A 12,868-nucleotide genomic window follows, 5' to 3' on the forward strand; every position below is an offset into this window, starting at 1 on the left:
GCTAATTTTTTGTATTTTTAGTAGAGACGGGGTTTCACCGTTAGCCAGGATGGTCTCGATCTCCTGACCTCATGATCCACCCGCCTCAGCCTCCCAAAGTGCTGGGATTACAGGCGTGAGCCACGGCGCCCGGCCAGGCCTTAAGCTTTTTATCCTTAAGAGGATGAAGCTGGATTAGATGATGTCTAAGTCCCTCTCTTCTGACATTCTTTGACAATAATTGTATAGCTCAAATCAAAAGATCATGTCTACTGTATCTAAGTAGTAAATATACTATTGATCTAATTACTAACTGGATCTAATTCTAATTAAGTAAGAACTTCAGTTTTAAAGCAAGTTTACTATATCTAGACTAGTGACTTTTCTATTTTGGGGAATGTATGTTTTTTGAACTGTAAATATTATTGCCTATAAAGACAATTAATTATTGTATCCATGCATTTTATTTGCCCATTCACACAAAAATGTATTTGAGATATGCATTCATATTTAACAATAAAGTCTGGACATGTGCCAGTTATAAATATAACATATATCTGGTAAGAAAATAATTCCGTAATTTTCTTTCAAGTCTATTAATTACATTACAAGCCCTTACTTTCGTTATATCTAATATTTTAGTGCTACTCAGTTATAGACTTGCCCAAATTCTACTGCCTACCACCATTTATTAATTAAGTAGTTGGACCTATTTTTATAGTCTTCCAATAAATTTTCAAAAGAGAGTATCTAAATTTTGAATTCTCCTTTTTTGGACAATATTAAGTAATAACTTGAAATACATTCTGTTTTACATAAGCAACAATCACATGGTAGATCAAGGAAACAGGCATATCCTTCATAAATAAAAAGAGGAATATACAGCAGAAAAAGTTTATTCTTTATTCAGAGTAAGCACTCTAGTGTATATTTACATCTACTATTACATTCTTCACATCTGGCCTATATTACCTTAATAATATAAATTAGCTTAAACATAAAATAATCTTATACATTTACAAATAGTATCTAGATATCATTTTTTAAAAGTAGGTTTTCTATGTAGAAAGATAATAAAACTATACTTGGGTCTCCAAACTCTCAGGAATATTCACTGTAAATATAAAGTGTTGTGTAACTGAATTTGTTCTTTTTTTAAATCTAAGTGAACCTACTGGCAATGGAAACAGCAGGTGGCTTTCAAAATGGACACAGAAGAAATATCAGTGGATATTAAATTAACATCTGTAGAGTACTTTACCATTTATAGAGTGCTTTAAAATGTATTGTTATTTAACTGTTTCAACAATCTGTGAGGTCTGAGGTTTTTACCCAGGACTTGGGCAAGCAGGGAGGAAGAGGCTGTCAGGTACCAAGATAGTCAGTTCCTCCATATGTATGTCTTGCTTCATTTTATAGCATTTATAGTCTGTAAGGAACCGATGCTATTCATAACTAAACTACAATGATTAGTATGTGGGCCCGGGGGCATTTACTCTGAGATATCATTTGAGGTTTTCATACCTTTTTTTTGAATGCTAATAAATCAACTGCCAAAAAAGTGAGTACCAAGGTCTACATCAGACAAGAAAATATCATTATGCTAGCTGCTTGTTATCAAAGATCAATTTAACAAATATTGAATAATTACAAAGTATATATAGGTGAAGACCTAAAACATATTGTGTATCAATTGAACAAATAAACAGGGGACTTAATCATCTACTACTACTTGTAAAGCTGTCTTTGGTGAACTTGCTTCAAAACAGTTGTTGAAAAAATTTAAGTGTCAGGGGAGTACTCTAAAATTCTTTTCAACAGGATAACTATAAGTGTCTAATGGGAGAATCTGTCAGATAACCTGAAAAAATGTCCCAGTATAAATTAAACTGAAAGTCTAAAGATATTATATAAGAAACTACTAAAATCTTAAATAATGTTCACTATTTTACTCTTCACAGTAAAATGAACCAGAGTAAACCAGTTATGGAGCCAGAAGGTAATAATCTTACAATAAAAAATAGCAAAACTGAGCCAAATCAAACCCTTACCTCCAAATACCAGGGCTTTTAAGTAAGGTAACTGTACTTTTTTATTGTCCAAACAAAACCCACTTCCGAGACTAAAAAAGAGAGCAATTAATATTAGGCATAAACTGGGACTGTGCCAGGCAAACCAGAATGTATGGTCTCCTGTTTAATAAGACACATGTTCCAGGCCATCCTGTTCTAAGATCACAAAAACAGAAAAAAAACAGGAAGCACGAGGGAGCTCAAAGCACAGAAATAAACAAGAAAAAAATAAAAACTTCCACAAAGTAAGTTTTCCTCAATTTTACAAATCAATTTGCATTAATAATATTTTAAGCAAGGGTAAAAGGGAGGAGGGGCTGATGTGCTAAAATAAGGAGGACTGGCTGAAACAAATTTAGGAAGCAGTCAGATCCCAGATCCCCTCCCCCACCCCAGCAAAACACTGGAAGTTTATTTTCTTAAGAACATAAAACAGCGGTTCTCTTCACAGGGACCCTGGGCACAGCTGAGAAGAACATATACTATGCTGAAAACGAGAGCTCAGGTGAACGCATATATACGGATGCTGAATGCAGTGATACCTCCAACCCCAATCATTCTTCCCCTGCTTGGTTCCCAGAATGATGCCTTCATTCTCAAGGCAAGAGACAGGAAGAGTCTTCTCTGAGGAATCTGACCATCCTAAGAAGGAAGACTTAAAGCTATTGAGTAGAAGATTCCTCAACCAAACAGCCCAGCCAGGTGACTCTATTGTGGAACTCACTGTTGATAAGCCCCACTCCTATGCTCATCGCCTCCAATCAGCCTTTTTGTTCCTTACTATTAAATATAAACACACAAACAAAAATGTCCAGATATCTAATGAAAGACTCTAATATAAAAGGCAGAGACTAAAAGAAATATATAATAAACAGATAAAAGCAGCTTAAAGAGAAGTAATTTTTTTCTTTTTCTTTTTAATATACCAAGTGGTCAGAGAAGTAAAATTTTAAAAAATATCTATAAGTATCTTTCTCATGGAGATAAGATATATTACAACTACGTAACAAGAACAGGATACTATAAAAGAACGTGCAGAGAAAGTTTTTGAAATAATAAATTCAGAGGGTTTTTAAAAGATAAATCTGAAAAAGTCTGCACAGAAAGTAGAGCAAAACATAAAAGTGGAGACTAATAGGAGAGAAAAGATAAGTCAGAAATGTAATATCCAAGTCATGGGAGTTCCAAAAAATAACAAGGAAAAGTCATCAACAAAAGAATTTAAGAAAAAATTTTAGAACCAAAGAATAGGAAGAATTCAAAGAAAGAATAAGCAAAAATGCATGAAAACAAACCCATGCCAAGGCAGATTATTATGAAATTTCAGAATCCCAGGGAAGAACCTGAAAGTTTTCAGGGTAAAGCAGGTCTGAAAGGATAGGAACTGAATGGAATCAGTTTTACGAACAGCAGCACTGGAAATGGGAAAGTGAAGTAAAATGGAGGCAAAGTACAATTCTGTAGAAAAATTATTTCCAACCAGAATTCTATACTCAAATTACTAATCAAGTATGAGAGAAACATAAAGACATTTTCAGATATGCAAAGTCTAAAACATTTACCACTCATGCAAGCTTTCTCAGGAAACTATCAGGGAGTTAACACCACAAAAATGAGGGAATGGACCAACAAAGAGCAAGAAATGGAATACAGGAGACCGGAAACCCAACATGGTGAAAGGTGAAGGGAGAACCTAGGAAAGCAGCCATAAAACCCGATGTCAAAAACAACCAGTTCAGAATGGACGCTTAAGAAGATAAGATGGATAGAACACCTAAAGTGTCTGAATGTCTTGAGAGAATTAGACGATTGGTGAAAAAGAAAAGAAAAGAAACAAGACAGTTAACTCTGAAAATATTCTTATAAAGTAGAGAAAAAAAAAATAGGAACAGCAAAAGTGATCATAGTTTACCATGTGGCTCCTGCTGTGAAAAGCATTTACATAATCATAATAATGTAAATACTAATATGGATGTAACAAAAACAAGAAAAAATTCTTATTGCGAGATCTAGGGTATAAAAATGATACAGTGGGGACAAGGGAAGAAAAAAGGTAAAATCTTCACCTCCTCTTGGGGGTGGTCTATAGAAAATGACAAAAACTAAAAAAAAAAGAAAAATCAGGAAGTGCAAGATAGCCATGCTATTTTGAAAATAGGATTAATCAACTAAAAGCTAAAGAGGACAAAGTGCAGAAGAGGGCATGGGGGACCCCAGGGAGAAGGAGACTTGCTTGCTGTTTTTTTGCCATAACTGTGCAGAATTGTTGGTCTCTAGATAATAAGTGTGCACAAAATTTTGTTGAACTATTTGATTAAAATAGAAAAGGAAAAAAAAGAGAGGACTTAGTGAAAGAAATCTCAAAAACATTTTAATTTAAGTGCCAAATTGCTCAGACCTCAGCCAGTATCAAACTGTTTTTCCCATAACTAAAGCTACACCACTGTGTATATCACTTGAATATAATTATCAACCCTCCTCCATACTCTTCCAGTATGAAGACAGACAGGGAATTTTCCAAATCTTACCTCAAGCAGAGCTGCTCCTGGATCACCCTGTAGACTTTTTCCCAGTTTGTCAACCTCATCTAATAGGAACACTGGGTTGTTCACTCCCACAGTCTTCAAGCCGTTGATGATGCGACCAGGCATGCTGCCAACATAGGTGCGCCTAGAGAAAGCAAGTAGCACATTCACAGTGTGAGATGTCAGGAGGCAGGAGCGACGCCATTCAGAAATCAAAACTTAGGAATGTGAAAAGATCATTTAGCTATCACTATAATATAGCAAAGAGGTACTATGTATTTAAAAGGTACTATGATAAATCAAAAGTTATTATATTCAATTCTAATCTTATCTTCTACTTAATTCTGGCTACAAGTTGCCCATGATATTGGAAGAACTGTATCACATTTTGCCACTTGCTGAAATGAAGAAACATGACACTTAAGTCACCAGTTATGGTTCTTACTCTTCAAGATTCCAAAATGTCCAAAGTACCCTATGAATTCCCATGCTTTCCATGATTTTTCTGAGCATCCCCCTACCCAACGCAACCACCTTTATACACACTGAAATGGCTGCCCCAGGGCCAGCTAAAACATCATCATCTTCATGAAGGAAATTAAAATCAGTTCAAACGGCCACTCAGAATGCAGACCAAAAACAACCACAGAAAAGAAAAACTCCAATCTCTTTTATTTTCAAAGGAAATAATCTATTAATTATAGTATGAGGATCTGGGGTCAACAGTATTTATATCAGAATTCCATTATTCTGTCCTTTTGAACAAAACTGTATTCATCCCATATGCACTAATTGGCAATAACCACGTTCAGCCAGCCAGGTATTTTGTTGAACGTTAAAATGTGAGAGCCTGCTTTATCGTATTCGGACAAGAATCACCTACATAATTATGACAGATGTAGAGTATGGCATGAAATAAAAACACATATGTTTATCAAACCAAAAAAGGTGTCTTTTTTACAAAGCCAGCAAAACTTAAAGCAGCAATTTACTAATTTTAATTATAATCTTGCTGTCTACGTTGTGCAAAGCAAATGCTGTCTCTGAAAAGGCATAAAAGCCTGACTGCCGAGAAGAAAATGATCAATGATAAGTGGCACAGCCGCAGTTACCTCATGATCTGCACAAAGCTGATTCACAGAGCAGGCCTGATTTCTGCCACATGACTGGTATAAAGTAGGACAGAATAAACAGAGTGACCTTTGAAAAGACAAGCAAGCCTTAAAAACATCATGGGAATGCCTTTCATCTGGGAAAGGTGACCAAGGCACAGAGAAGCAAAGGCAATAAACATTGTCCTGTTAATATAAGGAATTAGCACATTCAAGATTTCAGAATCAGATACAGGAAAGACAAGACTCAGAATTAATAAATTCTTTTTTTTTTTTGAGAAGGAGTCTCGCTCTTTTTTTTTTTTTTTTTTTTTTTTTTTTTTTTTTGACGGGGTTTCACTGTGGTCTCGATCTCCTGACCTCGTGATCCGCCCGCCTCGGCCTCCCAAAGTGCTGGGATTACAAGCGTGAGCCACCGCGCCCGGCGGAGTCTCGCTCTTTCACCTAAGCTGGAGTGCAGTGGTGCGATCTCAGCTCACTGCAGGCTCCGCCCCCCGGGGTTCACGCCATTCTCCTGCCTCAGCCTCCCGCGTAGCTGGGACTACAGGCGCCCGCCACCTCGCCCGGCTAATTTTTTGTATTTTTAGTAGAGATGGGGTTTCACTGTGTTAGCCAGGGTGGTCTCGATCTCCTGATCTCGTGATCCACCCGCCTCGGCCTCCCATAGTGCTGGGATTACAGGCGTGAGCCACCGCGCCCAGCAATAAATTCTTTCCAATTATTTTTCTAGAGAACTTACAGATTTGCCATTACTCTGATTTTTAAGAGTGGTAGGGAAGGGAATTTTTTTAAAGAATCTCAAAGCCTCTAATGGGTCATTTTTTGCTGCAGTTATTTATTTGCCTTTCCTTTTTTGATGAGTAAACTTCAAAAACAGGTATTGACAATTCTACACCTAAAGTTACAGAGAGAAAATAATATTCTAGGTAGGCACCCTTTCCAAAAAAAGTGGAATCCCAGATTCTACTCACACTGCATATAAGCAATTCCTCTTACACTTTCCATTGCTTCCCAGAGCCTACAGAATAAGGTTCAAATTCCTTTGTCTGGAGTTCGAGGCTTTTCACAATCTAGCTCCCATTCATCTTCCCAACTTGCTGCCATTACTTTCTTGCTTCATCCACAATCAAGATCCTATTATGCCCCTTAAAAATTTTTACCTTTCTTAAAAATATGGTGCCTTCCTGCCCTTAATACTACCCTTCCTGCTTGCGTAAACCCCAACAATTCTAAGAAACTTTTTCTGACTACCTCTCACAAGGTGATCGCTCTAATAATGCAATGTCTACAGCACTTACTGGCCCCGTAACTCATCTGATAGTTACTTACAACCTAGTTTTTATTCATGGGTATAATAACCTCCTCTAAAGGGCCAGTGAGCACTTTTATGACAGAGACGAGGTCTTACCACAGAGTAGAGGCTAGATATAGAGCTGTAAGATTGTTCCCCACCAGATCCACCATGCCAGCACTCAAAGCATCTTTCCATCAGCACTCTAAAGGTAACACAGTACAAGCCTCTGAATACTATTTTGGGCAAATTACTTGACCTAAGCCTCAGTTTCCTCACCTATAAGATGGGGATAATAGTGTCAACCTGGTGGGTTATATTAATATAAGGATCATGAGAGAACACAGGCAAAGCACACAGCATGATCCGTGGCACACGGTGAGCTTTCCAATGATGCTCATCCTTATCAGCAACAGCTACTTAAAGTTTACTTCTGGTTTCCTGGAAGAAGCACAAGGGCAGAATTCAGTACACCTGAATTTGAGTCCCATTTCAATTTCTGCCTCAACTTTTGCAAAAGTCTTTTATAGCAGACAAGAAAGAAAAATATAGGCATTTCACCATCCACACTCTTCCTACCTATTCAATTAAAGGGCTCGGCTCCCGCAGGCTATAATGCAAACCGTTAAAATAAAATTTACAAAGAATTTGGAATATAAAAGAGTTTAAGTGTTACAATGTTAAGTGAAAATGACAGGATTACAATTCTGTTACTTAAAATCCAATGATAAGTCTGGCAGAGCAAAACAAATGTTAACAGTGATTATCTTTGTATGGTAGAAAAACATGAGGATTTTTTTCCTTTCTTTTTTTTATTTTTCACATTTTCTACCAAGGGTGTGTGGATGTGTGGGTGTGGGTGTGGGTGTGGGTGGGTGTGTGGGTGTGTGTGTGTATCTCAAACTGGAAAAAGTAATCAGTTTAAAAAAGATTCTAATGATCTCAAAAAGAAAAACAGTCTTTAAGAAACTGGGATTTGAATGCATAGTAGCATGTCTAAACAAATGCAATTATTCTTCTGGTAGTCATTCCTAAATCTTTTTATAGACTAATTTCTATGGGTGTACTCATCTAAAGGGTTGCATAACTTCCAAAATATTATGTTTTAATCTTACATGAGTTCACAAAACACCTAGAGAGCATTCACCACATTTAGCACCATGTTAAATAAGCATCATGGGGTACATAAAGGAGATAGATGATAAATCCCCTGCCTGAGAAAGCTTGTACTTTTTATAAAGGTATTTATGTTTCATCTCCCCAGTTGTATGGTAGAAATGCCAGAGGCCTGTATTCTATAAAGGAGCACAATAGGTGGTCAGTTTAGAGAAGAGTAAAATCATAACTGACTGCACTTACATTAATGGAGGAAGCCTTGGGTTGAGGCCTTAAAATAAACCTAAGTTTTGGACAGGCAAAGAAGAGCTACGTGCAAATACAAGTTGAAAGGATAGTGGGCAAACCATAATATATATCTGGTATACTATGCTAAAAAAATATATTAGAAGCTTGCTGCTTCAGTTATTTTTCCCTTGTAGAAACTAATAATGAAATACTTTATTTATAACTTTACCATTTTAGGTTGCATATGAAAATGTATCAATGTGGAAATCACAAGTTCATTTTTCTTCTCATCTTGGTTGCAAGTTGAGACAAGGATTTCTTGCAATAATATAATTTTATTATCTAAATAAACAGCTGGTAAAGTATTTCTAGGAGTTAATATCCACAGTGATTTAAGAGATATCATAACAATAATATTTCTTTTTACCAAAGAACAAATGAAAAACAATTATGCAAACATTATTTCATAAAATTTCGTCTTAAAAGAAGTTACTTTATATTTAATTTGTGTGAACTGATTTAATTATTTAAATGTAATATTTAAATATAAAAGTTTAAGTTGTTAAAACTGATAGAAGGGAATGGGTATTTTGTGGCTTACAAAGTGGACAGAAAAATCACAATGGAGATAAACCCAAATGAGAAATGTCGAAAAGACTGAAAAACTGAATGAGTTAATACGTAGCATAAACATTATTCTTCCTTTAAGCTACTCAAAACAATACAGACAAAAATGAGGCAATGTTTAGTCAGATCACTATTATTTTCCAAGTTTAAGATTAAATATTAAGGCAAGGCTTTCTTTTGCTTCCCCATCTCCCACCTCATTATCATTTAACCATAAAAAACATATCTTTGCTTGTTTTTAAAATCAATCCCCAACTTATCGGCATCCTCCTTCTCATGCGCAGGTACTTTCAGCAAAAGGAAAGTGTTCCACCCATGGGAAAACAGGGAGAGTGAGTGGCAAAATCGAGAGGATAAGCAAGGGCAATAACAAAGCAGCTTTCTTTTTCCTTCTCTATTCTAAGACTGTGGAACAGTGGTGCCTACTCAGAGGCTGAGGAAAAACAAAACTTTTCATGAACTCTAACTGTGAGCACGTGACCGGTACTCAAATGCCAAGACCTGGGTTGTCTCCCAAATGCCTCAACTGTCACATGGAACCACATGTTCCCCCAGGCACACCCATGGTTGTGCTGGAATTGTCGGCTGTTCTTTCTCTCCTCCTCCTATTCACCTTTAATTCATAACTGACCTAAGTGCATGCTCTGCCCTCAGCCTTTCCTCAACAACTGAACCCCACTACACTCCATGTGCTTCCAAACAGGGTTTGAAATAAAATTTTTCACCAGGCTTTAATAATTCATGGGGTAGATGGGTCATACATCCCCAACAGCACAAGGGCAGGTTGCTATAGTAGTTAATCAAACATCTGGTACACTGATGGCTAAGTAACGCCAGCAAGGTGTATCTAAAATCAGGCTGAATAGAATGATTCACAAAACAAATCCGTATACTTTTTACTTGGCAACAATCACAGCCTCCATATATATGTTTCTAAAAAGGTTATGTTTACAAATATTTTAGGCAATGGTGATTGTAACATGACCTCCTTTTACAAAAGACTCATAAAGTCAATTCTTATTTTCTTCAGACTCAATTTTCTTAATACAGTCACACACACAAAAGCATATTCACTTGAAAAAAAGAACAAATTTTATATGTCAGTAAGGATTTAAAATAGAGATTTATTTTAATCCAACGATGTTCATAAGTGGTGAGAACCATGACACTATACACTGTCCATTAATAGGCAACAGAAAAATGCATTTTCCCGTAATTCTGCCATATAAATTAAGTAATAATGCTGAGAATAGGATAAATATTTTAGAAGGCAATTTAAAAAATCAGATTGAAATTTATAAAAACTCATACTGAAGCTTGTAAATCTAAATTTGTCCTCCTGAGAATTTATTAATAGAATTTAAATAATGGTTAAAGCTAATTTTTAGGGAATGTTCACTGTGTGTCAGGCATTGAATAAGTGCTTTCTAAGCCTTATCAAATAATCAATACCAATGTGAAAAGAACAATTACCTACATGTCATGTGCTTATGATGTCAATTTCACATAGCATTAATTCCACAAACTCACTCTCTAAATGCCATCGAATACTTACTCTGTAGCTAAAATTAGAAGATTAAGGCCGTAGACGCAGCTTCTTTAAGTTTGGTCCAAGAGAAATGCCAATTCCTTTACGAAAGCAAACTACAGCCTCTAGTGGTACATGCAAGAATAAGAAGTCTAGGCAACAAAAACATCTTTTGAAATTGCCAGAAGAAATCACTCAAATCAATTCTCTACTCTGATCTGCACCCCTCATTGTTTATTTACTAAAATCTTGTGATGAGTCTTTTTTAAAATTTATTATTATTATATTTTAAAGATAGGGTCTCACCATGTTGGCCAGGCTGGTCTTGAACTCCTGAGCTCAAGCAATCTGCCTGCCTCAGTCTCCCAAAGTGCTGGGATTACAGGCATGAACTACCACACAAGGCCAGTAATGATTCTTTTTAAATGCATAAGAATTTTAAGTGAGCAAATAAAAGAGAATAAAAATAACCATTTCTTACAAAAAAGTTTCTGAAACCATTTCCCATCCCTGTCTGTGGATAGGGATCCCTTTGAATAAGGTAAAATAGAAAACAAGATATTAAAAAAGCATCATACTCTTTTATAAGCAGTTCATGGTTCCTACATTTAAACATGTTCTTTAACACATACACTACAGGTATGTTTTCTCACAACTTAACAATTGCTATGAATCCCCTAAACCATGAAATGTAAATTCATGCTTTCCCAAGGCATTTTCCATCAGATCAACAAAGAGATCAGTGAGAACAATGAATGCAGGATGAAAATCTGATTCTAATAATGTCAGATTAATCAGAAACAGTTTTGTTGTTGTTTGTTTGTTTGAGATAATGTCTCTGTCTCCAGGCTGGCGTGCAGTGGGACAATCATGGCTTACTGCAGCCTGGACCTTCCCAGGCCTAAATGATTCTCCCACCTCAGCCTCCTGAGTAGCTAGGACCACAGGCGCATGCCACTGGGCCTGCCTAATTTTTTAATTTTTGTGGAGACAAAAATTAAAATCTAAAAATTAAAAATTTAAATATAAATTTTGTAGAGACAAAAGGGTTTCCCTGTGTTGCCCCAGCTGATCTCAAACTGTTGGGCTCAAACAATCCATCCACCTCAGCCTCCCAAAGCATTAGGATTACAGGCATGAGCCACTGCGCCCAGCCTACAGAGACAGTCCTTACAGTTTATTGTTTTTTTATAGAAAGTGAGTCCAAAATGCAAGAATAAGCCTTAATAATTCTTAATAATTATGCTAACATTTATCCCTATTACTCATATTCATAATACAAACCAACCTTCATAAAAGGAAGTTTAGACTACAATCAGAATGAGTTTGTTATCAAAGACTTCTTACCTCCTCCTATTGGCCCTCCCTATTGCAGTTACTTTTTTTAACTCTAAGAGTTAGGGGTCATTATTTATGGAATGCTACTGGGTTGAAAAGAGTGTAAAGACATAATAATATCCAATCATAAATAACTTGTATTTACATTCAAATGAGATTCCAGGAAAGTTGAGGCACAGAGTAGGTATCCACTGCCATACAAATCAAGGTTAGTTTGGGTTTATCATTATGCTTAGAGGCTCTAGGCTAGCTGATAATTCTTGTAAATGCCCTTTCCATTCAAGGGACCACAAATAGCCCTTTAAGGAAAATAGATGTATGCTATGCCTAAGCTGAACTCTCGGCAGAAACTCTACAAGCCAGAAGAGAGTGGGGGCCGATATTCAACATTCTTAAAGAAAAGAATTTTCAACCCAGAATTTCATATCCAGCAAAACTAAGCTTCATAAGTGAAGGAGAAATAAAATACTTTATAGACAAGCAAACGCTGAGTGATTTTGTCACCACCAGGCCTGCCCTAAAAGAGCTCCTGAAGGAAGCACTAAACATGGAAAGGAGCAACCGGTACCAGCCACTGCAAAAACATGCCAAATTGTAAAGACCATCGAAGCTAGGAAGAAACTGCATCAACTAACGAGCAAAATAACCAACTAACATCATAATGACAGGATCAGATTCACACATAACAATATTAACTTTAAATGTAAATGGGCTAAATGCTCCAATTAAAAGACACAGACTGGCAAACTGGATAAGGAGTCAGGACCCATCAGTGTGCTGTATTCAGGAAACCCATCTCACGTGCAGAGACACACACAGACTCAAAATAAAGGGATGGAGGAAGATCTATCAAGCAAATGGAAAACAAAAAAAGGCAGGGGTTGCAATCCTAGTCTCTGATAAAATAGACTTTAAACCAACAAAGATCAAAAGGGACAAAGAAGGCTATTACATAATGGTAAAGGGATCAATTCAACAAGAAGAGCTAACTATCCTAAATATATATGCACCCAACACAGGAGCACCCAGATTCATAAAGTAAGTCCTGAGTG

At 36.4% G+C, this 12,868-nt stretch overlaps 1 protein-coding gene across 1 annotated transcript in view; it reads right to left on the minus strand.

Annotated features, from left to right (window-relative positions):
* Positions 1-1,038: 1,038 nt before the first annotated feature.
* LOC116470591 (lon protease homolog 2, peroxisomal-like) overlaps positions 1,039-12,868 on the minus strand; it is a 30,137-nt gene continuing 18,307 nt past the window's right edge. The window contains exons 5-6 of the mRNA XM_058440375.1: positions 5,022-5,160; positions 1,039-4,721 (exon numbers count right to left, since the gene is read on the minus strand). Coding sequence (XP_058296358.1) covers positions 4,487-4,721; positions 5,022-5,160 — 374 coding nt within the window. The 3' untranslated portion in view covers positions 1,039-4,486. The remainder of the gene's footprint in view (positions 4,722-5,021; positions 5,161-12,868) is intronic.

The sequence above is a fragment of the Hylobates moloch genome, unplaced genomic scaffold (assembly GCF_009828535.3).
Source record: "Hylobates moloch isolate HMO894 unplaced genomic scaffold, HMol_V3 SCAFFOLD_6, whole genome shotgun sequence".
NCBI lineage: Eukaryota > Metazoa > Chordata > Mammalia > Primates > Hylobatidae > Hylobates > Hylobates moloch.